The sequence below is a fragment of the Alexandromys fortis genome, unplaced genomic scaffold (assembly GCF_014885135.2).
Source record: "Alexandromys fortis isolate MF-2015 unplaced genomic scaffold, M_Fortis_MF-2015_v1.1 scaffold_69, whole genome shotgun sequence".
Lineage (NCBI taxonomy): Eukaryota > Metazoa > Chordata > Mammalia > Rodentia > Cricetidae > Alexandromys > Alexandromys fortis.
Window position 1 is genome coordinate 4,178,913 of NW_026067951.1, and position 25,160 is coordinate 4,204,072.

Genomic DNA, 25,160 nt, shown 5'->3' on the forward strand with positions numbered 1-25,160 from the left:
GAATAATCCTGAGAAAAATGAAAATTCATGCTTCTGGACTAGCGAAGGAAACAATAAATTCTTCCACCAGCATCCACTAGATACCAAAGGCCTTATACTAGGCACTAAGAAATTATATATTAATAATGTTAAAAAAACTTGCAAATAGATATTTAAACAAAGGCAGAAAAGGCCAAACAAGTTAATAAAGGGAGTCAAGGGTTACCGTTTAAAAACGTCCTCACCTAATTTTTACAAGGAATCTTTGTCATCTCCATTTTTTAAGGCTGCTAAGAGTTAAATAGATCACCCAGGATGAGGATTAATACAAATTTTGGCACTTAACTAAGTGGCTCTTAAGGAAACAGTTATTTTCACTCTGCCTTATAGGCTTTCATAATAGGAGACAAACCCAAAAACTGGAAATCTAACAATTGTAATTTGTAAAATTCATGGTATAAGACAGACTAATCTTTTTCTTAGTGCTACGTGCATGCTAGGAGTAATACAAGTAATGACTAACAAATGCCAGGATAATCTGTTTATTACTAAATGCTATTGAAGTTTGCTCTGCGTTGTTGGGACTGTGATCACTACACACTGATACTTCTGGATGATAGCAATGGCTAGCCCAAGAGTGAAGTCTGAATTACAATTTCTCTATTATGAATTGCTCCACTGATGTAAAAATGGACTATATGTGTTTTTTCTGCATTTTTATAGAGTTGACAGCTGAATTTCAATCTATACCTTGGGTATACCCTAAAACCAAGTTTTATAGGTGCGAGAGCACGAGTGTGCAAGCACTCACACACACACAGAAAGAGAAACAGACGCACACACACAGAGACACAGAAACAGATGGATGCACACTGAGACAGAGAAACATGCCTACATACAAAAATTCTTAAAGACTAAGCCAGGTGGTGGTGGTGGTGGTGGCACATACCTTTAGTCCTAGCATTCAGGAGGCAGAGGCAGGTGAATCTGTGTGAGTTTGATACCAGCCTGGTCTAGAGTGAGTTCCAGGAGAGCCAGGGCTGTTACACAGAAAAACCCTGCCTAGAAAAACCAAAAAATAAAAATAAAAAAATAAAATAAAAATAAATAAAAGTTTAAAGACAAGAAATCAAATAGAGAAAGGATAGTTTTATACATTCAATACAGGAAGAACATGTACTGCTGACATACTTCAACTGTACATACAAATAAAAAGACGAATGAAAGGAGAATGTTTTAATCAATTATGAAACAAATCATTTTTTAAGTTCATGTGTTTGCTTGCTTCTTGAATCATACCACATTTATACTAAAGATATTGGAGATAGCATAATTACAAATGAAAGAAGTCATAATTCCTCCAAGAAATAACTCCTAGGTATCAAAGGTTTATAGTGTTTCCTTGTATAAGTCAAGGATAGATTACAAGTAAGATAACATGGAATTGCTGCCTTTATTTGTTTTTCTTTTTTCTTTTTTTTTACAAATTAAGACACAGAACAATCTATATTTCTGTTATCAGAAATAATCATTCATTATCTCAGTAAGCTTTAAATGCATACATATAATATCATAGTGTCATATCTCTACCTACATCTACTGGGTGGTGTGTGTGAAGGGCTTGGAGTCTGAACAAATTTTGAAAAATAAAGAACTTGGAGATCAAGGATACTCTAGACGAGCAGTTCTCAACCTGTGGGTCACAACCCCTTTGGGGTTCAACAACCCTTTCACATGGGTCACCTAAGACCATCAGAAAACACAGATATTTACAATTCATAACAGTATACATAATTAAAATTATAATGTAGAAATGAAAATAATTTCATGGTTGGGGTCACCAAAACATGAGGAACTATATTTAAGGGTCCTACAATTAGGAAGGTTGAGACCCCCTCCCTGTTCAGAGCTATGAAACTGAGACTTCTAGAAATGAATCAGGCAGTGAACTGAGAACAGGGAGGGCATATGAGAGACTCCCTTGCAGAACCTGGAGTTGAGTTATTCTTTATGAACATCTGTAAGTTAGGTAGATTTATCTCAGTGAAAGTAGTAAATTCATCCCCTTTGTCATCATTTTCTATAAGGAAAGCAAAAGTTCATCAAAAGTAAAGCCTGTGGAATCCGAGGAACTAAAAATTGTGGGAACTCATTTCCCATAGTAATATATTCCCCTACAAACTTCCTTAGGGTAATATAAGGAATGGGAATTAAACAGAAACTAGAAAGGGGAAAGAAAGTAATAGAAAACATTGATACAGATGCATTTTAAATGCTTTGAAATTTATGTATCTATTAGACTATGGAACAGTCCTCAAAGAAAAGAATTCAGAACTTAAACTGCTAAGATAGAAACTATAAGAATATGAAATTACCACCCACCTTCATCCAGGTCTAGTAAGGTGAGCATCCAAACTGCCTAGGCTCCCACAAAACCAATAGGTGCAGTAGGATCAAAAACCCATTGCCATTGTTCTTGAGGTCTCAGTAGTCCTCATTGTCCGCTATGTTCAGCGAGACCGGTTTTAACCCAGGCTTTTTCAGACCCAGGCCAGCTGGCCTTGGTGAGTTCCTGATAGAACATCCCCATTGTCTCAGTCCCACAGGGCAGGGAACCCTGATTGCTCTTTGGGCTGACAAGGGAGGGGGACTTGATTGGGGGAGGGGGAGGGAAAGGGGAGGCAGCGGTGGGGAAGAGACAGAAATATTTAATTAATTCATAAATAAATAAAGAAAGAAAAAAGAAAAACCAAAAAAAAAAAAAAAGAATATGAAATTACCTTGACCAGGCAGAACATAATATATTCCAGTCTATGTAATGGGTCACTTCTCAATTCTCATTTATTTTCATTCCCTGTGGTAAGCTTCTCTCAAGGATTACTCTGGGCTTCAGAACTACTCAAATGCTTTTATAGATAGTACCATCTGTCTAAATCCTGACATACGATTTGAAGTCAGACTGTGGAGTTTGTCCTACAAATTTTCTTCCACTTATATAACAGTTCCTCAAGCTATGGAACTAGAGTTCATAAAAGTAAAATTAATTTTATGTTCATGTGTATCGTATGGGTATGATTATGACTGAGTTGCCCAAAGTTTGTCAAGAGGTTCATGCCTGTATTTTAATATCTCTTACAGAGCACTGGAATATCTAACAATAAACAACTCTCTCTGAAACTAATTACTTTCTAGTTCTAGCTTCACATTTCATTGAAAAGACTAATAGGTCCTTTTATGAGGCTCAGAAGACTTGCATTGTTTCCAAGACAGAAGAACACTGAAGTTATAAAAGCCTTACAATGGACTACACAGAATTGTTTTACTTGAATTATTTAGGATTTTCCCCAGTGTAGTGCTTACTTTATCCTATCTGAGCATGGCTTAAAATTTTTTGAAAGAAAAAACAATTGGCAATAGTACTTGAATCAAAACTTATGCATCAGTGAACAACCTTTTGCAGGAATATGTTCTGGTGCTGGCACACATTTCCCCAGTTCTTATCTAGCTGTTCTTGGAGACTATTTTGTACATTCAAACTCTAACGCTTACAACGATAACTCCAAGGCATTGTGTGAACTACAACCAGCAGAGATATGTTAACTACTTGGGTTAATTATTTTTTAAAACTGCATAGGGTGGGGAAACTTACCATTTTATAGGTAAGAGATTTAGACCCGCAAAAATAAAAAGTGATTTGCCTAAGGTTACTAAGCAGTAAACAGCAGAGAAAGAATTCAATGCTAGGATCTCATCTACAAGTCCAATACTTCTTTCACAGTGTCCAGTTTACCCGTCTTTTAAAAAGCTGTATGCTACAAGTCTAGGTTAGATATGGCAGGCGGGTTTTCCTATATTCAAGTTCCTATAGGCCTGAAATTTTACTATTGAATATCAATATATTTTTAAAGCTAAAATCAGCAGATTTAAATTTTCTTCATATTTTAGGGCTAAAAACAGTCAATTTATAGATCCAAGTTACACTTCTTTTCTATAAATTTTTGCTTAATGAATCCATATCATTTCAGCATATACCAAGAGGTTATAACTTAACCAGCTATGAACAGCATTCATGTGGGGGGGTGGGTGGTAGCAGCTGGAGGGGGGCTGTGGGTGTACTCATGTGTGGAAGTTAAATTTGACATTCTGATATTTTCCTCAACTGCTTCTCCACTGGATATTTTCCTTTTTGAGAAAGGATCTCTCCCTGAGCCTCTATATCACCATTTCCACCATACTAGCTGGCCAGGAACACTGGAATCCACTTGGTTTTGCCTTCTGTTTCTGGGGTTTACAGGTATGTGCCTACATGCCTAGCTTCTACATGGACACTGGAAATCTGAACTCAAATTCTTAGGGTTGTTCATGTTGAGTACTTTACCTACTGTGTCATTTCTCCAACTCCACTGTTCTTTCAAAAGTGGACATCAGTTGCTATATGTATGCTCCTTCAGATGACTTGTTATCATTCAGTACTACATTTAATTTTGGGTTATAAAGCATATTTATAAGGCCCTTATCCCAAAACATGTCCAAGTGTTGACAAATATCTCTGGGTCTGGCTCTACCACAGAAGCTAAAGTGAACAGTGCACAGGAAGAGCCCCGGGCCACATCTATCAAGCCCTTGCTGTATAATGTAGTGAGCACATGTCTCTGAAATACTAATGTAGCCTTAAGCATCTGGCTTTTCTTGTTACTATTCAAAAAGTTCTGTTCCTTTTTGCTAATTGTTAGCTTTAGGCACCTAAGAATTACATAGCATTTTTAAGGCAAAGACTCCCCTACACCACCTAACTACCTTTTTATATCTACTATCTACACTTTCTTTTATTAAATATGCAACCCAATTTCTCCTTTTTAATTCAAGGAACTTCAAATAAACTAACTTTTAAAATAATTAGCTTTCTTACACTAATTTTGTTAATTTATCTTTTTGAAAAAAAGGATTTCAACCAAAACAAGAAAGCCAGACAAATGGTAGTTGCATCTTATTCTAGAACTCAAGGAAGGCAGGGAGATTATGCTTCTGAGCCTAGCTTGGGCTATATAGTGAGACTGTACCAGAAAAATAAGCCAAAGAAACCAAGAAGAAGAAATTACTTATTTCGATCACTTTGACACATTATGTTGTAATAAATTAAAGACTCCAATTGAGACTTTGCCCTAATAGTTTTACCCGGTCTAGGAAGTTGAGATCACCATTTCACAGTATCTGTCTGTCTGATAACTTTTATGAGTCTCTCTTCATTTCCCAAACTGATGCGGATGCTCCTCCTCACTTCATTCTTGCCATCCCACAAACCTTACTACTAAGACAAGTCTCCGGTGGGTGACAAAGAGAAATAAGGTAAACAAAAGATACATTCAATTTTGAGACACTGAACATCTCAGTCAATATTAGGTTTCAGCATGACTTTTCTCTTATTCAAAGTACAACAGCTTTCCTTGGAGTTTTTAAAAATAGTTCTTTACAAAAGAATAGAACACTCTCAGTAAAATGCTTTAAGGAACAATTGCCACCTCTCACAAGCTTTCCTTACTGCTCATCATCCAGCCACACTCTCCAAACCCTCCTACAGGATAGGCTACCCGGAGACAGGGTTTCTCCGTGTAACGGTCCTGGCTGTCCCGGAACTCACTCTCTAGACGAGTCTGGCCTCGAACTCAAGAGATCCACCTGCCTCTATCTCCCTAGTGCTGGGATCATAAGCATGCGCCACCATGGCTCAGCCAGCTACACCAGCATGTCTGTCAAGAACCTAGTCTTTAAGTTGAGAAGCCCCTGTGAAAGTCATCTTTCTACTTAAGACTGTGCCACTATTGCCACGAGAAGATCATGAGGAAAAGAGGAGCCTGACTCTTCTGGGTATGAATCGCAGCTCTAACTCCTCTAACACGGCTAACCTCTAAAAGGAAATGATCCTTCTTTAAATAGTTCATCACTCTCAAATGTAATAACAAACCAAACTCATAGGATTATTTTTTTAATTTATTTATTTATTATGTATACAATATTCTGTCTGTGTGTATACCTGCATGCCAGAAGAGGGAACCAGACCTCATTATAGATGGTTGTGAGCCACCATGTGGTTGCTGGGAATTGAACTCAGCACCTTTGGAAGAGCAGGCAATGCTCTTAACCTCTGAGCCATCTCTCCAGCCCCCAACTCATAGGATTATTGTGAACAGTAAACTTGATGCAACTTTGATTGGGTGCCTGGTCTAATACAACATTAGTATATTCAATTTGATTATCAAAACTGATGCCTTCTATATCTTGTCATAAAAGGTAAGTCAGAATTCAAGGAGACTCTTGGATTTGAATATTCAAAAATATGATCATTCAAGTAGCCATATATGTACACTGATTTAAATTAAAGATTAACACAAAAATACATTAAAAACAAAAATAAATATGAAAATGGACAGGCTTACTATTAACATCTAATCATTTGATATTACTATCTTTCTTTCTTTCTTTTTTTTTTTTTAAGTTTTTCGAGACAGGGTTTCTCTGTAGCTTTGGAGCCTGTCCTGGCACTACCTCTTGTAGACCAGGCTGGCCTAGCACTCACAGAGATCTGCCTGCCTCTGCCTCCCGAGTGCTGGGATTAAAGGCATGTGCCACCACCGCCCGGCTTACTATCTTTCTTTAAACAGCCAAATTTCTCCAAAACAAACAAGCAAAAATAAATAAATAAAAATCTTGAATCAACTGCCTTACCTCGGATTTGGAATCTTATTACTTTACGGAACTGTTTTTACAAGTATCAAATATCTTCATGTTGCTCAATTCAAGAAGAACGTTACTTGAAATCTCCCTATATTTACTACTGACTTCCTTCACTTAGCATTTTCCATGAGCTCAGCTACGTTCCTGCTCCTCTTTCTCTACCTCTTTCTGGTGGCCAGGTCACCGGGCACTTGGTCTTCTCTCATTTTACATGCTCACAGGCATATTTCATATTGTTAATGATCTTAATAAATTAAAACTTCCAACCATACATGTCATATGATACATATGAATCATACCATACATGTCCAGTTCAAAACTCTCATGAGGTTCTCCCCCTCATGTGCAGGTGCCTACCTTAATACCATTGCACACATCTCAAAACCTCAAAGGATCTTATCTTTGCTTGGAATTATTGTTTCTCCTGTTCAGAACCCTCCAAAGACTGGGCTAGAGCCCGGTGTGGATGTTGCTGCATTTCAGCTATTCAAGGCTTCATTGCGTTCCTCTAGCGAGCCACTCTACCTCAGGGCTTTTCATTTGTTGTTTTCTCTACATTATCTACTCCCATAGCTCTGCCTCTTGAATTCTTAGTATAGCAGAGACTAAAAAGAATCACTATCACCACTATCTAGGTCACCCCTTCCTTCCTTCCTTCTTCCATTCTTCCCTTCTTTTCTTCATTTACTTGTAAATATGGTAATATTGTAAAGTTCTGGGCACCAATGTCAAGGCCCTAAATATAGTACACAGACCTCTTGATGAAGTATATTGCCAGCCCTACACTGTCTTCTGAATCGTAGACATGAAAGGCATATTTATCACTTTCTTTCTCTTTGTTATCATGTGGGAAAAGTCATGTTTTTGCTGAATTCTAAGTATGTTTTATTAAATATTTTCCTTAATTTATATAAACTAAGGTGACTAGATTTTTTTCCATCATACCTTTCTGAAAGATGTTGTAAAACTGTGAATAATGCAGTAAAGAAAATTCAAACTAGAGCAATGAAGTCTTACTCCATAATTGTATCATCCTGATGGAGGAAGGTCATTGGTTAATTAAATAAAGAAACTGCTTGCCCTGATAGGTTAGAACATAGGTGGGTGGAGTAAACAGAACAGAATGCTGGGAGAAAGAGGAAGTGAGCACAGAGACTCCATGCTTCCCTCTCCCGGGCTCAAGCGATAGCTCTGCTCTCTGAGGCACATGCGATGAAGCTCCCACCCAGGATGATCGTAGGCTAGAATCTCCCTGGTAAGCCACCTCATGGGCTACAGAGATTATTAGAAATGGCCTAGTCCAAGTGCAAGAGTTGGCTGAGAAGAGGCTAGATATAATGGACCAAGCAGTGTTTAAAAGAATACAATTTGCGCATTATTTCGGGGCATAAGCTAGCCAGGTGGCCGGGTTGTCGGGGACGCAGCCCCGCAGCTCATGCAACAACATCATCCTTCTGGCAAGTCCATCATTCTGGCTTTTTTATTCTTGATGTTTTTTCTAATGTGCTTGGAATAAGCACATTTATTCTTGATGTTTTTTTCTAATGTGCTTGGAATAAGCAAAGATGTACTAAGTCCTCAGGAATGTTCCAGAACATAGGACAGATAATCACTAAGATGCCACAATTCATCTTAGTTTTGAAAAGGGGTCCAATAGCATCATTTAGTAATGATAAGGCATCATAAGTTATTTCCTGCCTGAAATAAATTCTTTTCCCTTTTAAGATTCTACAGGAAGATAAAATGTATGAAATATAATAGATGTCTCAACAACAACAACAAAACCTCCAACGCAAATGCATGGTCCAAAGGCCCCTGGTGGTGAAGTAAGGGCTCAGGGGCCTTCCCTGTCAATAAGGCAGCACATTACTGCCATTATCTTGAAGGAGAGGTTTTTCAGGATTGCCCTAGTATGCTAGGATGAACTTGCTCATTATACAGTTTCATAATAATACTGTCTTCCCTTTCACAGCACTAAGCACAGCTGTACTTTAGCATTTACTAGTCTTGTTAGTAAGAAATCAACGTTCATTTTCACAAAAATAAGGACTGTGAGGCAGGGACTGTGACTTTCATTTCCAGCAAATTTCAGTATCTGGAGTCAAGCATGGCACATACTGTAAATTCTCATCATGGACTTCAGGGAAATGAATCCAAATTTACTGCTTTATCCAGTCACTACAGACAAACATTGTACAAACAGACACGCTACTGAACCATCATTTTTCCTGTGAGGTTATATATTTTCATCCTTCTACTTTATTCCCCATTGTGTGATCCTTGACAATTGTAGAGAACATATTTACTAAGTACCTAGTGGGTTGAGGTGGTTTCAATTTTAATTCTCAAAATCTTACAAAGTGCATACTTATTACTAGTTTTATTTTACAAGTGGGAAGCTGAGATTTAGAAGGTTAAATAACTTGTTTGAGGACAGAGAATCAATAAGTAAATACAAAAAGATTTAAATTCATACCTGATCTGACTCTACCCAGTGTTCCACTGAAAGACACCAGAATAGAATGCTCTACTTCTGTTAACAACTATCCAGAATGATCCAGGAGTTTCTTGGTTAGGAAACAGTGGGTACAAAATGGCACTATCAAAAGAGTGATCATTCAATTTAAATCAATATTTTATTTGGTTTATCTGCATGAATCATTTGTTTTTGTTTTTCTTAAAATCTGTACTCTCCTTGCCTTATTGTGAAATCTCATTTAAAAGTGGAATATTTGCCATTCAAGTTTTGTCAGGCATTTCCATTTCCATTGGAAAATAAAAAGTTGGCTCCATTATAATAATAGGTATGCCATAGATACAATACATTTGCAAATATCTCATCTTTATTAAGTTGTCAAATGAGATGGGAGTAAACAGTAGGTGACAACTAGTGTTCAATAGGCTGACCTCCCAGATGAGTGATTCTCTGATGGGGTACCCCACCCCACTTGGTACCATCACGGGCTATAGATAACTGTTTGTCTGTCTGGAATTTCTCTCACGAGTCACTTCATTTCTTCCCTCAGAATGGCTTTGGGTGCTTTCCTACTGCTTGTGTGTTTATTTTTTGAAAATATCCCATCTACTGAGCACACATGTATCTGTGGATGGTCAGGAAGATGATTTCTCATTAACTAGTATAAGTATAATATATAGAAAATATACTAGGACATGCTTAATAACTAGACCTATTGTTCCAAGAGGCTGTAAGACATTTAAAATCGATTTGTTCCTTTTACTCAGACTAACACAAAAATAACAATTTCTCCTCAGTCCAAGGCAAACTGCACAAAATTAGCTCATTTTTACCTCAGAGCAAGTTCAAACTACACTAAAGGTTTTTGTAAATGGATCCTAAGTTTAAAACTTTACAGTTATATACAAGGTCAGAGTTACAGGTGTCTAACCAAGGTTATTTAAACAAAGCAACCTAAAAAGTTATGCCAATTCTTTGCTTACCAAGCCTAGTTGATAAAAGACCTAAGCCTCAAAGCTTATCTCAATAGGCACTGTGCCCATGCCCTCTGGTCACAATCTTATTCCAGAAACCTTGAAACTTTGTATAAAAAAAAATGTATTTAGGCCAGGTGAACAGAGAAGCAGAGAGAATTGGAACAAAGGAGGACTGGAAGTTAGAATTAGAGCCAGCAGAAGAATAAAGAACATGACTCGAACAGTATGTAGTATGTCAACTCATCCCCTCAGACTAGAAACTTTCTTAAGTTTCCTTCGCTTACTGTAGCATCTGACCTGAATCCTTGGAGACAGTTTTGTGACCTAGACTCACAAGCTATTGATATCAAATTCAGTAAGAAAGCCCCCCATCAGGGACTCAGTTCTTATACACTTCAAAACATGTTTGTACTTCATATAAAATTGCCTGCTTCCATACAACACAAAGACATCAAAGAGGCTATTTTTAATCTTTCTCCTGTACACACATTTATATAGTCTTCTTAGCTATAACGGCTTCCTACTTAGAACTTATTTCACCGCATACATTTCTATTAAAGACTTTGCACCCTCCTTTCAAAATGTAACAGCAAAGTCATGAGGTGACATCAATAGCCATAAAAAAATTGGAGTGACATTAAATATAACTTGATGTTGGAAGAAATTGAGAGAGAACCAAAAGTCACAAATTCAACCCCTCTACATAATTTCTACTTTTAGGCAGAAGCATTTATCATACTACATGACAATTATTGCAGAGCCAAGAAAAGTGTTATCTTGATTGTTTTGCTTCAACCCAACAATAGCTATACCAATTAGTAAGGACAGAGAAGATCCAACATGAGCACATACAGGCACATGTAAAACAATCAATCCAGCATCTCCACCCCAAATCCACACTTTCTGGGAGAGAGAAAATTATGTTATAATTTGGTCAAACTTTGACAATGTCTCACACTAAACTAACTCAAGTAGCAGCTGACCCTGCTTCCCTCTCCATCCGCAATGATCAACACATAAACACACACATGAAAGGGTGGATGGATGGAGGGAAGGGTGGAGGGAGGGAAGGAGTGGGATGAAGATAGGGAGGGAGCCAGAGCCATAAGGTCCTGCATGTACTTCCAGGTCAATTTGTAATTTCTGTCTAGCATTCAGACATGGGAATTGGTGCTTGGCAGTCCAGAAAAGATACAACTTAAGGCAAAAAATTCTGATAAACATCAAGACATATGTGTGATCATATCACTTGCTTTTCTACTCAATCACTTTCAAAGGCTTTCCATGCACTGATAAAATCAAATTTTTGCAAGGTCCTAGGTAGTCTGGACACTACTGTGCCCATGTTTCCCTATCTTTTGCCCATCCAGGCAGCTCCACAACTACCACAGCTGTTCTCAGGCTCCTGTGCCAGATTTCCTGTTTCACAGAGCATTTTCCCTGGATGTACCTTCTGCATGGACTGTCCTGATATTACCACATGGTACACCTTTTACGCCCTTGGTTTTTTTCATGTATCCCCTTTCACATAAAGCCTATACTGATATATTTAACCACTCCCTCACCCAATTCCCTGATCCTGCTCTAACTTCTCTAGAGCATGTACTTTTTTAACACAGTTGTTACATTATCAGTTTTCTGTTTTCTGTTTCTTCTATCAGACTATATATTCCATAAAGCTAGGACAAATTGTCCCCTTTGTTCCCTGATAGTCTATAAATACTTGTTGAATAAATGAAGTCTGAACTTCATTTTAGATTTAAGTTTCCCCTTGCTGGTTCTAAAAGTAAAACCATTATCTTGCCATTTTGAGACCAACACATCAAAAACCACTAAATGATCCAGAAAAATCTTCTAGGCAACAAATTGGATTATTCACTGGATATTAACTTATTTTGTGTATTTATTTCTGTCAATCTCTTTTTTTTTCCCCAAAGAATCTGAGGTTCTTCTAGTATTAAGGCTATCCCAAACTCCCAAGATAAATTTACCAATTCTCTAAAGAAGAAATTATTTGACAAAATGTGAAACTCCCGAAGATTATATATATAATATAAAATGTATATATATAATTTATATACATATAATTTTAAATATGAAAATTGCTTAATCACCAAATTCTTTTGATAACAAGGAATTCTATAATAATAAAGGCATAGACTGCAGGATTACCAGGTCTAATCTAGATGACTAATTACACATATAACTTGAGAAACTATTTTTGAAATAGAGAACAGGTCCATAAAGCTCTGCAATCTTTTTCTGCCTGGTCTAATTTTAGATGATTTCCTGACCACTGAAGAGTTTGTGCTAAGCCAGGCTTCCCCAGCTCAGGCAATAGATTTCTCTCTCTGGCTGCAAGTCACATTATCTCATGAATGAACTGTTATTTAGGTCAGTAAAGAGGCTCTGGCCTAATTGAATGTGCATTTATCCCTGATGTTCATGCTCTATATATCAAGATTTTTATAATTATTGAGAGTGGAGAGACTGTTATCAGTATGCAGAAGAGACTATGATGATTTAGGCTACACTTGAAGCTGAACAGTTCAAAATACCAGAATAATTTCAAATATTTAATTTTCTCAAATTACGTCTTTATTTATTTTGTGTTGGAAGAGTGCACATACAGCGGTCAGAGAACAATTTGAAGAATTGGGCTCTGTCCTTCTACTTTGTGGATCCCAGAAATGAAACTCAGGATGTCAGGTTTGACAGCTAGTGCCTTTTTCTGCTAAGTCATCTTATCACTCTAAATCTTTCAAACTTGAATGATCCTTTTTGAAATTTCATTTTTCAAAAAAGGCTTGCTATCTGGCTTTAACTTTGGAGCCTAGAGTTCTACAGTGACAAAGGCAATCAAGTGTTTCTTTATATTTTCATTCAATTATTGTGTGTGTGAGTATGCTTGTGTGTGTGTGTGTGTGTCTTCATGCACACTCATGAAGTTGTTCTCAGAAGGCCTAAACAGGGGATCAAGAACCCTGGAGTTGGATTTATAGCTGGTTATAAGTCCCTTGATGTGGGTGGTGGGAACCAAAGTCAGATCCTCTGAAAAGACTGTGAATATTGTTGACTGCTGAGCCCCCGCCCATTTCTATCACAGGCAAACAAAATATGATTCATTGGCTAAATGACTATCCCATACTCATTACGAGGGGAATGATGGTGGGACTGACCTTGGTGAATAGTGATTCGATCCAAATAAAGAATGTGGTTGAGAAGAAACAAGATCCAAAAGTCTAAAAGAAAAAAAAAAGGTGAGGCCCTGTGAGCTGATTAGGAAACTCAGCCTGTACCCACAAATTACCTTATATATGCTAAAAATGAGATGATTCTATTAGTGGTACATTTATATTTAAAGAAAACTAAAATATGTTTCACCAACAACAAGAAATATAAACTGTAGGATGATATCCTGATGAGTCTTTTCCAGAGGAGCTGGCAGTCAGGCCTGACATATATGGCAGACACGCAAGTTATTTTCTGAACAAACTTATGAATGATTAGCATTTGCTGTGCCATTGAGTGACTACAAGTCCACTAGCGAGCACAGCGCTGAGGGTGCTATGGAACATGAGATTATTTACACGGAGTATAGAAAGTACATATATTTTCTACCTCTTCCTGCCTAAGGTAAAACAAAGCAAAGATATTAAAGCTCCACTTTCAGAGACTATGAGTTAGCTAGTCAGAAAAGGATCCAAATATCAGGGTTTTTAAAATACTACTTAGGTGAATGAAGTTCATGTATATACAAAAACAACAACCACTGATCTCTTGGTATAACAATGATTATTTGTTTTGTTTTAGACAAGGTCTCACTTCCTGGCTGATCTGAACTCAAAGTGACATTCCTGCCTCTGTCTCTACTTCACAGGTGTTGGGATTATAGGCATGTGTCTGGCCATATTGAATTCCTAAATATATAATACTCTGATGTGGGATTCTCCTCTGTATGCTGTGAATATGTTTTAGTACTATTGATTAATAAAGGAGCTGTTTTGATTAATGGCTTAGCAGATTAAAGCAGGTGTGAAATCTGAACAGAGATAATCAGAGAGAGTAGGCAGAGTCAGACAGACACTATGTAGCTGCCCAAGAAGCAAGAGGTAACAAACCACAAGCCTCGTGGTAAAATATAAAATAATAGAAATGGCTTAAGATATAAGAGCTAGCTAGACATACTCCTGAGTCATTAGTCAAACAGTGTTGAAATTAATACAGTTTCTGTGTGATTATTTGGATCTGGGTGGCCAAGAAATGAATGTGCTCTGTTTACAACACTCTTACCTACACTGATAAACCAGAAAAGTTTTCTTTTAATTTAAAAATATTTGCCATACTGGTGTGACATTCCAGAAAAGTCTGATATTTGAAATTAAAATATGAAAGCATATCCTACTTACGTTCTATTTACTATCAAATGAAGAAATAAACCTTATTTCTATGATGCTTTCACGTAAAATTTGAGGTCCCAAATTACTCTTAAAAGGAAAATTATATACATGATGTCTAACAGGCAGAGATGTTTGAAATAGAAATGGATAATTAAAATGCTACGGCTTCAATAATGACTTTTAATGCTTCTATTCCTGTTTTAATAGGAAAATCACAAGTAGTATAGCTGTTGTTTAACCATTTCAAATCAGTATCTTTCATTTAATGATTTCAAAGTAGTTCACAGATTTCAAATTGGGAACAAATATTTAACAGGCTTCCACCTCTTTACATGTAGCATGCATATTTTCTAAACTTTGCTCCTCAAAAGCATCTCAGAGGATGACCCTGAATTGTTAAGAGTGGCAGCAGTTATAAAAGCTGTGGCACTGAGAGGCCAGAATGTCAGCATTACTAGGACAGTGCACCACAGAAGACATTTCCCACAACTAAAATACCCTTTTTCTACAGTCAGGTACACTACAATGACACAATCTTGCCCACGACTACCTCAGTCCTCAGGAAGTACAATGGCTTTTGTGCTGGAATAAAGTACCCCCAGCCACCCTATGGTAGCAGGGATTGAGTGATGTTTACTCAGTCTCTCTGGACAAATAAAATTCAAAGCATATGCCATGGTATCTCAGGCAGGAAAACAGAATAAAATTCTGCTGTCTGAGGACAAAGGGCTGTGTGGCAGCATGGGATAAACTGAGCTCCGCCTTCAAATGCCATGCTCTGCGCACAGCCCTTGCACTCAAAAGTTGGTTCACAGCACTGAACTTTTTACATTTCTCTTTTCTTCCTCTTTCCTTTTTCTTCCTTCTTCCTCCTAACTTCAAAAACGAACATTTTAGCTAAGTATTAAATGAGTACAAGGAAGAAAAGTATGAGCCAATTCAATGCTTTTAATTATCTGCCCTGTGACAGACCAGCAACTCAAGATTGAAACCTAAGCCAAATTTGATAAACTTTCGTCATTTAAAATTTAAAGCACCATGCCCTCATTCAGGAACACTGTCAGAAGATGGAAACTTACATCTGAGATATCAGATAGTCAAAACTTGCTGAAAAGTTTGGAGAAGTAACAGCACTCTCCACTCTCCAGAAGCCCGAGGCTAAGCCTGCCTCTGACAGACAGAAAATCCTTGCATATTCCTTGCATCTTCTGTCTCCAGGGCACACTCTGGAGTGTGCAGCCACAAGCTGACTGCAGCTGCACAACTCCATTTTGGGGCTCCAGAGAAGGCTTTAAATCCTCCTCCATGATGGGGAACATTAACATCGGATATGCTTTCACCATCTCTCCTAATTTCTGCTTCAAGCGGGTTTTCATTAAGGACTATGAGGCAAGCAAAAATACTTCCATTATGAGAAAAAGCCCACTGTCTGTTTTTACTTGCTTAGTAAATACTCTGCAAAATTTGCTTTCCAGCTTAACAAAATATCTCAAACTTCCCATCATCCTTGTGAGGTAGGTCAAATTATTAGGTACACTGTAAAGATAAACACACTGAAGTATTCTCTCTCCATTCCAAAACAAACATTTGATTTCATACAAATCAAGTGGAAAAATCAGGGATTAAGGAATAGAGTGTACACGTTAGCTGACTCACTGAAACAGCATCATCAAGTGACGGACACAGTAGAGGATGGAAAACGTGGTGCAATGTGAATAGGGATGCCTGTGTCTGAGTAATAGTTCTGTTTTCCAGCACAGATCACTGACAGTCTTAACTGCTTCTACAGTTTGTCTCAAAGCCAAAGAATAGTAAGCAATGTCACTCCCAAAGTGTGATTAGTGAAAAATTGTACTTTATACTTTAATATAACAATCAAAGGAAAGCAAGTAGAGCTAAGAGATGCACAATAGGATGCAAATATAGTGTAACTCTTTAAAATGAATCTTTTTTTTAATCAAGAAAAATACACATGCGCAGGTACAACTGAACATACTGTACCTGTAGGAAAACAATTTGTAGGTACAACAGTACTTAAAATTTTATTCCATGGCTGAGATCAGGCTAAATGGTCTGTCATTTATTTATAATAAATAAAGAGTAAACTCTTTTACATCACATTTAAACATTGAACAATGGCTCCAGAAGAGAGGGTCTTAAATTAGAGTTTTGCATATTTTTTCCTTCTCATAACATATTCCTAATTGATTAAGGCAATATTTCCATTATGTTTAGCCTCTTATTTCTTTTCAGACAATGTAAAGTTTAGGCAGGATAAAAATGGAGAAAACAAAAAAAAAACTCATTTAACTTAGCAAATCTTTCTAACAGTGAAAAGTAGTTTCGCTTGCTACATACAACTGTTCTTGGAAAACTGCTAGTACATGTCAGCATCTTGTTGGATACAGCATCTTAGCATGCGTTTTTCTGGTAACATGAGTTAGAGGAATAATTCTGGGGTTTGGAGAATAAAAGCTTTTAAAAATATTTTGTGAATCCTATTAGTCCCAAATCATAATCTGACAATCACTATCACTATATTGCTTCCTCATATTTAAAAAATCTGCACTCAAAACCTTCATCAGGAAAAAAAGAAGTTACTTCTACGGCAATATCTTTGAGAACACAATCAGTGTACCCATAAACGCCATGCATTCTCCGTGGGTTAGCATTCATTCAAATAGCATCCTCTCCCACAAAACATTGCAGGGGCTTCTCTGTGAGTGTTCTAAAACAGTGGTTTATATATTTATAATGCCATTAACTTGTTTTCCTTTTTCTCTTCTTTATATAGATTAACATTTAAGGAATTGATAATTTCTCAAGGTGACTGTAGGACTGGTCATGATAATACTGTATCCTCAGGCAAAGGTCATATTCCCACAAAAAGAGGTTAGGAATTTGGGGTTAGAATTCTATGGTCTCACTGGCCTCCAACCCCTCTTACCCACCCCGCAAACTACAAAAGCACACATTTCCCAGAGGCTTCCATGGAGCTCTTACACCTGAGCACACCTCCTCTGACCCGCACCAGTTCAGTAGCTATGGAACTATTTCTCAAAACCTGGGCTGTGCTGTATCTGCTTCTCTCAAGACAAAATGTTTTCATCGGGCAGGTGATCTGACACACAGAGGGTACCATACCCTCCAGGCACTGTTCCTTACAAGCCAGCTAGCACAGCCTCTTTGAGGCCCAAACAACTTGGAACCCACTGGCAAGCATGTGACTGGACTCCTCGGTGCACTAGTTCTCAACACTCCCCAGAAGCATCTGGTTAGGAGCTGGTTAGCTTTGCATCTGGTTACTATCTGGGCTTAGTACAGGATGTTCCTCTTGAAGACACTTGCCTTTCACTACATAAAACTTGCCTGGTCTCGTGCTTTCTTTTCTGGTTTACATTCATGAATTATTTCTAATGTGTATGTCCACTCAGACTCTGATTAGAATACAATAAGCATTCAGAATGGGTTGTTTCGAACACTTGCAGTTATCATCCTCTTTACCTCGTATGATTAGTGGTTAATGAAAATGAATCCCTCCAGCCTTGCATGCTCTAAAATGTTGTGGGAGACTTCTAACAAGAAATGCATCTGCATTCTTTGTAATCCTTTCATTCTTAGCCTTTATCATCTCAGTTCTCTTGTTATACAGTCCAAGTCCTCCTTATCACATAAAGGTTCCTTAAAGATTCAGTAACACATTCATTTCTCTCCCACCTTTTGCATTACCAGTGCATATTATAGCACTTATGCTTTTAACTGAATCTTAAATTTACTTCTCTTTATTTGTCAATGTAGAAAAGCTTGGATGAGAAATCATTACCAATGATGGATTACAAACTACAGATCATGTAATTTGCTACAAATTCCCAACTATGCATTTTTAAAAGGAAGATGTTATTTATAAAAATATAGCTATTTATTTTGCATGAGAACATTTCATATAGGTTATAGAATAACCCTATAAATAGCACAGAATATAAATGGGCATCGCTAGATGCAGAATAAATTATTTGTATGACAATAAGTGCACACTAAAGATTTTTATAGACTATGGGATATAGGTACATGAGAAACACACAGCCCAGCCCAACATGTAATAGAAATTCAGACTCTCCAAAAAAAGAATTTTCTATTTTCAATGGACAAACATGCTGTAGTCAATTCTACCTAAAATAAACAAAAACTCTAAATGCACTTCCTGGATTTAGGCCATTGTCACAAAATCACTACTCTACCATGTGGCTCCCTGGCTGCTTTTAAAGCTTTGTTTTCCAATACAAAAGCAGATTTGAGCACTGCTTGTAGTGAGTGCTATAGATGGGATTTAAATAATACAGCAGTTGGGACTAAAAAGGAACCTTTAGAAATGGCTAGACAGGGGATACTACAGATAGGGAGAGGGAAAGGAAGCAAAACATGCACATCCAAAAGCTCTTAGGATGGGGGCAATATATTTGCACCGAGTTTCCTAACTCTGCCATATTATCTAGATGCTATCAAAACTTTGGGCCAGCAAAATAAAATTCTCTTTTCTTCAGGTTTAATTTCACATAATATTAGGTTTATATCATAAAAAGCATTCAAGTCAAGCTCATCTATTCTGCTTACCCACTCACAAGCACATGAAATATTAGGGCACATGGATAGCCAAAAAAAATTCTTTAAGAAGAAAATGTACTTCCTTTATCCTGGGATGTCTGTCAATATTAAAACTATATGTATGACATTGCACCAAACCAATATATTCTATCATTCTCTGTTATTTCAATTCAGAAATTTTGGAGAAAGAAATATCATCATGTTCGTAAAATCTGACTATGAAGATAACATAATGCAAAATAAAGGATGAAGGATATCAATTTTGACTTTTAAAGACATTCTACAAATGTAAAACCTACCTATCAATTTTGTGTGACTGTTTTTCCCTTGTAATTCACACTGAATAGTAAAATAGAAAAGGAGGGAAAATAAAACATTAGAATGTATTTCTTAACTCTTCTGTTTTCTAGTGAACAAGAAATTGACACAAATATATAAACATATGGGTTACACATTATGGCCATTCTATTCACAATATAATCAATTTTAGAATCAACAATAATTCACAGACATATCTCACAGAACACAGTGGAGAAGTGTTGGAACATCTCACTTCCCCGCCATGTCCTTCATTTGGGTCTCTTGATTTTTGTACAGTACAGTACACAGACCACATGTCTGCCACAGAGTTTCCCCTAGGCCACTATGAAGTGGGATTAAGACACTATACTTTTCTTTCTCTTAGGTTTTTTTAGACAGGGGTTCACACAGCCTAGGCAGGTATCAAAGTCACTATGCAGCTGAGAATGATCTTGAACTACTGATCCCTTGCTTCTACTAACCAAGTGCTAAAATTACATGTCACTACACCCAGAAATTATCTAAAAGAAAATATTAATTTATATTTATCATCTATTACTTTTAAAAATATGAAATAAATGACCGATAGGTACTTTTAAAAGTCTTTTATTGTCAAAGCAAAATCTAGAGACTACATGGTAGTAGACACTTATAATCTAAGCCTCTGGGAGGCTGAGCAGGGGGATTGAAAGTTAGAGGTTCATCTAAATTACACAGCAAGAGCCAAGGCACTTTTATATAGGTCTCTCTGAGTCCAGAAACCTCTGCCATATAAGTGTCAATGACCTCTTCCTAATTACACTGAAGAAAGTAATCATGGGATGGCAAGGTAAAGAAAAGAGAAATGAAAAATCAAAGCTCTAACAAGGGAGAGGTAGGATGGAATAAAAAGACATTTGCTATGTATCCTATGATGGCTATGCAATTATGTAACAGCTTTAACATAGAATCTAGTATATTTCCTATATGCCAGGCTCTATGCTAAATGGTTTATGTATATTAATTTACTCCTCACAACTTGAAAAACTTGGAAATGTGTTGCTTTCTAAAAATATTAGTAATTGCCTATTAAAATTAGTTGTGGTTATATTTGATATCAAAGTAGAGTTTCTTTTCTTTCTTTCTGCATTTCTCTACTTCTACCCTGTTTTTGAGATTGAGTATCATAATACAACCAAGGGTAGCCTGGAACGTGCAATGTAGTCCAAGGTGGCCCTGAAGGGGTGCTCCTCCTGCTTCAGCCTGCCAAGTGGTTGGATTACAAACAATATTTCTTACCATACCAGGCTATTTTTATTTATTTTACAAAATAATGCAAACCTAGTATTCATAATAACATTAGTAAAGCCTATAAACAGAACTGTCAAACATACTCATGATGAGCTACCAAAGAAAAATAAAATATCTGCAAATGTTCAAAGAGATTAGTTTAGTTCCTTGAAAATCCATGTTTTATACAATGATTGAACTTTGTTGATGTGAAGTTCTGTTAGCTTAACCCTGGGAGTCTTAAAAAGAAAATGTTAGATATTTCTCCTAATTAACATAGTTAAAAATGGTGCTGAATGCATTTTATTTTCTTAGTTATGCTTCTACGTTATAGAAAGGCCAACAGCAGTACAAAGGAGGATTCTGTCCTAGAAAACATAAAAATATCAGGGCATTTCATTTGCTTAATGGAAGGGATGGTCAATTGAGGGAAAACTAATTAACAGTCTACCCAAGCAACAAAAGAATGCTAATATGTGACATATTGTTGTCAAAGTGTGGAGGAGGAAAAAGTCCAGAGAAAACATCACATAGTCACAGTGGTTATGATTTCTAACATAAAGCTATAGGTGAATTGGTTTTCTGAAGGTCTCCTCCACCCTGTGAGAACAAAACTTTGTCACAACCTTGATTTTCTAAAGAACAGATATTTGAAATAATGAACAGAATATCAAAAAAAATTAAAGAGGTAAATTAAACAGCATAACATGGGTTTTCAATTTCAGGTTACTGACAAGTTCTGAAATTCGAGTAAAGAGCAGGTGCAACATACTGTGAAGAAAACAGTAGATAGTGAAATCAGGAGCTCTCTACGGCATGGCATGCTAGTTCTAGACTCCAGTCCACTGCATGGTCTTCCCAGGTTACAGTGACCTACTATAAACTCCACTATAATATCAGGACACTACTTTGGAGCCATGCTTGAATCAAACAAGACATAAAACGAACTTTGCTGTACAGTTCTTATATGGTTACCACTAGAGACATTCACCGAAGTCTTCAAGTGTCAGCTTGACTAAAACTATTCAAGAACAGAATTCTACTTTGCCTAGACGAAGCTAGGTTTTCACTTTAAAATATTGCACTTGTTAGTTGTTACTGGGTAAAAATCCATCTGAGAACCCAAAAGCCACCACCTAAAGTCCTCACAACAATCGTGTAAAGAAACATGCGTGAGATTTTTCACTCTGGTGTTCAAAAACCTAGAGATTGGTAAGAAGAAATGAAACTGCAGTCTCGGGTGTCAGGATCAAACAAAGCTGCAGCACAATAACTAAAAACCAGGGTGAGTAATAGCTCCTTCACTCCAGGGAAAACCGTCTCTACTTGTTACTTCTCCTCAGATATTCCGTACTTATAAAACCAGTTTTATAAAATTCTTACATATTTTATACACATACACATGAAAACAAAAATCTTTCAAGACTTAGAACCATCAAATGATTAATCTCATAGAGGAAATACGAAAGTCTCTTATCTAGAACTCAAAACTTTCATCCTCAGTGTTCAATTGGCTCCACCTACACTTTAAATCTTTGGTAATAAGTCACACAAATAAAATTTATAAGCTAGTTTCAAATGTAATAAATGCAAATTTAGCATTTGGAATATAATAAAACCTATAAACAGAACTTTATCTGTTCTGAAACCTTATTAAAATAGTATCTGCTATGTAATAATCCTTCTGTACACTGTGTGAATATGTGTCATTACAACTGATTTAATAAAAAGCTGACTGGCCAAAAGCTGAGCAGGATAAAGTTAGGCGCGAAAGCCAAGCTGAGAAAGATAGGAAGAAGACGGGCAGAGTTGGCGTCTAAAGCCAGGGGCAGAGAGAAGCAAGATGGGCATGCTGTGCTGAGAAAAGGTACCAAGTCACCTGGCAAATGTAGATAAGAAATATGGGTTAATTAAAATACAAAAGTTAGCTAGTAACAGTCCTGTGCTATGGGCTGGGCGTTTGTAATTAACATAAGCCTCAGTGTGTTTGAGAGCAGTTGCGCGACAGGAAAACTCTACCAGCAAGTACCTTCCCTCCTTACTTGGTACACATGTTTACTCATTATCCACTGAATAGGTTAAATTGAGACATCATATTGATATTCACAAACTAGTTAGATTATTGTATTTTATTTAAGGCAGCTCATTAAGAGAAGTAAAACTAAAAGCTAAGTAACCATAAGAATTAAAAGTCTTGTAATAAATTATAGTGAGTAGAAACTGAAAGACATGCATCTATGATTCAACTATGCAATATTCAAATGTGAAAAAAGTGCTTCAAGTGAAATTAAGTTTCCAAAGTAACAGACATATAATTGCATAGTTGGTTTGTGAATTCCCTGTTTAATAAGCCTCCAAAAGGCAAGTCTTTTCAACAGTGGCTATTGTTTTTAGGAAATCAAGAACTACAGATCTTCGTTTAGAATCTTTCCCCCTTCCAGAGTCAAATTTCTCCCCCACTGAATTACTTGTTCTCGTGCTTTAAAGACACCAATGCTCAGCCATGGGACTGTTCATTTGCATTTCCATGGATCTTAATCTGACTGATTAAAACAGGACCAGTCTTAACAACAGGTGTATTTCTCTCTCAGAGTTTGGGTTTTTGTGGTAGCTTTATGTGGGACAAATAAGGGTAAAAGAAAAAAGGCAGGTAATGAGAGCCAGGTTCATTGATGCAGTGAATGAAAAGGACACAAGGCAAGAAATACTGCAGTTTGTAGACTAAGTAAAAGTAACCACTGAATACTGTGAGAATAGGCATGACTCCACAGGACAGGTTGCTAAATTATTGATCCAGCTGTGAGAAGTAGAAGGGAGTAGGGATGAACACAAAGCTGATTGGCATAATAATCCAACGATAAGAATGGGGCTGCCGTATGGAGAAGAAAGAACCACTCAGTGCTAACAGAGACACGCTCTACAGAAGAACCTGTTGCCTATAGCTGTGAAGGAACGGGAAATACCCTACACCCGAACAGTAGACACAGTCCCGAAGAAGCAAACTGAAACATACTAGGCTCAAGAAAAGTCACAGTATAACAGAAATGTCTTCTACTCTCCACAATTTCTGTCTTTTAGTTGCAACAAGCATCTTATGCATGTCCTAAAACCCAAGCTCAACATAATGCTCAAGCAACGTGGTTTAATGATTTTTAAATGTTCCATTTTCTTTTGCCATTCAAAAGAGATCAACACAAACATGATGTTTTTAAACCATTTACACTGGGGTCCTCTGAAAACTTTAGGAACAAAGAGTTTGGGACACAAGCAATATTCTGTTCTCAGCCAGATTTTCAGTGGCTCATTAATTCTTCTCATTGCCATTAGGTTCCCTGCCCTTAGCAGGAGGCCAGTTTGTCAAGAAACCCAGAGGAAGCAAGAAAGCTATAGCAGTCCAGTTGAGTCCCAAATCCAGACAAAACCACTCAAGTAATGCCTGCCTCTGCTTGTCCTCTGAACACCTGATGGGTCAGTCACAGGTGCTATGTGTGACCAGCAAGTACTCTGACATCCCTGAGAAAGAACATGGACAATGAAAATCTATGAAGATATTAATAGTTCTGCATACTGGTAATGGTCTAGCTCCCTCTTAAGTGTAAAGATATATTTTACAGGTTTTATCACATTTAACATGGGCTTCTCCTTAAGCAATAATACATAAATATCCTATTAAAAAATGACTGCCCAAAGAAAGCTGTTAAGACATTTTAACAGCCTTTCTATGGACTTTTCTGTTTCAAATTGTGTGAGCCTACATGCATAGTATGAACAGGAAACACCTGGTAGTGAAGAAAATGAGAGATACATATACCAAATTATAAGTAACTTTTTTAAGAAAAGCAACTCAGGAAGATAGCAACACACTGAGACACATAGTTGCAAGAAAGGGGGAAAGAACACAAACATTAAATAAAGGCCTTGTGGTGATACTTTGTTTGTGCTGTAACAAATAAAGCTTGCCTAAGGATTAGAGTGTGGCGCTAAGCCACTAGTTAGCCAGAGGCCAGGCAGTGGTGGCACACACCTTTAGGGAAACAGAGGTAGAGGGATCTCTGTGAGTTAAAGGTCACCGTGGGCTACACAAGACTGAATCAGTCTACAAAAGAAAACTGAGCCAAGCAGTAGTGGCTCACACCCTAAATCCCAGCACTAGGAAGGTGGAAAAGGGAAGTGAAATGGATGGGCAGAGAGAGGAATATATGGTGGGAGGAGACAGGAGCTCAGGGCAATCAGTCTGAGGATTTTGTAGAGGTAAGAACTAGTGGCTGACCTATCATATGAGAAAAGCATTTGTTCAACTATGTTCATAGCAGTATTATTTGTAATAGCCAGAACCTGGAAACAACCTAGATGCCCTTCAATGGAAGAATGGATGAAGAAAGTGTGGAATATATACACATTAGAGTACTATGCTGCGGTAAAAAA

The 25,160-nt window shown here is 37.2% G+C and overlaps 1 protein-coding gene across 16 annotated transcripts in view; it reads right to left on the reverse strand.

Moving 5' to 3' along the window:
- Positions 1 to 25,160, reverse strand: part of Celf2 (CUGBP Elav-like family member 2) — a 520,719-nt gene that overhangs the window by 250,223 nt on the left and 245,336 nt on the right. For 8 of the 16 annotated variants that reach the window (XM_050150619.1, XM_050150620.1, XM_050150621.1 and 5 more), the window contains one exon: positions 13,344 to 13,406. The exons of the other annotated variants lie outside the window; for them this stretch is intronic. In XM_050150619.1, coding sequence (XP_050006576.1) covers positions 13,344 to 13,406 — 63 coding nt within the window. The remainder of the gene's footprint in view (positions 1 to 13,343; positions 13,407 to 25,160) is intronic. 16 annotated transcript variants of the gene reach the window in all.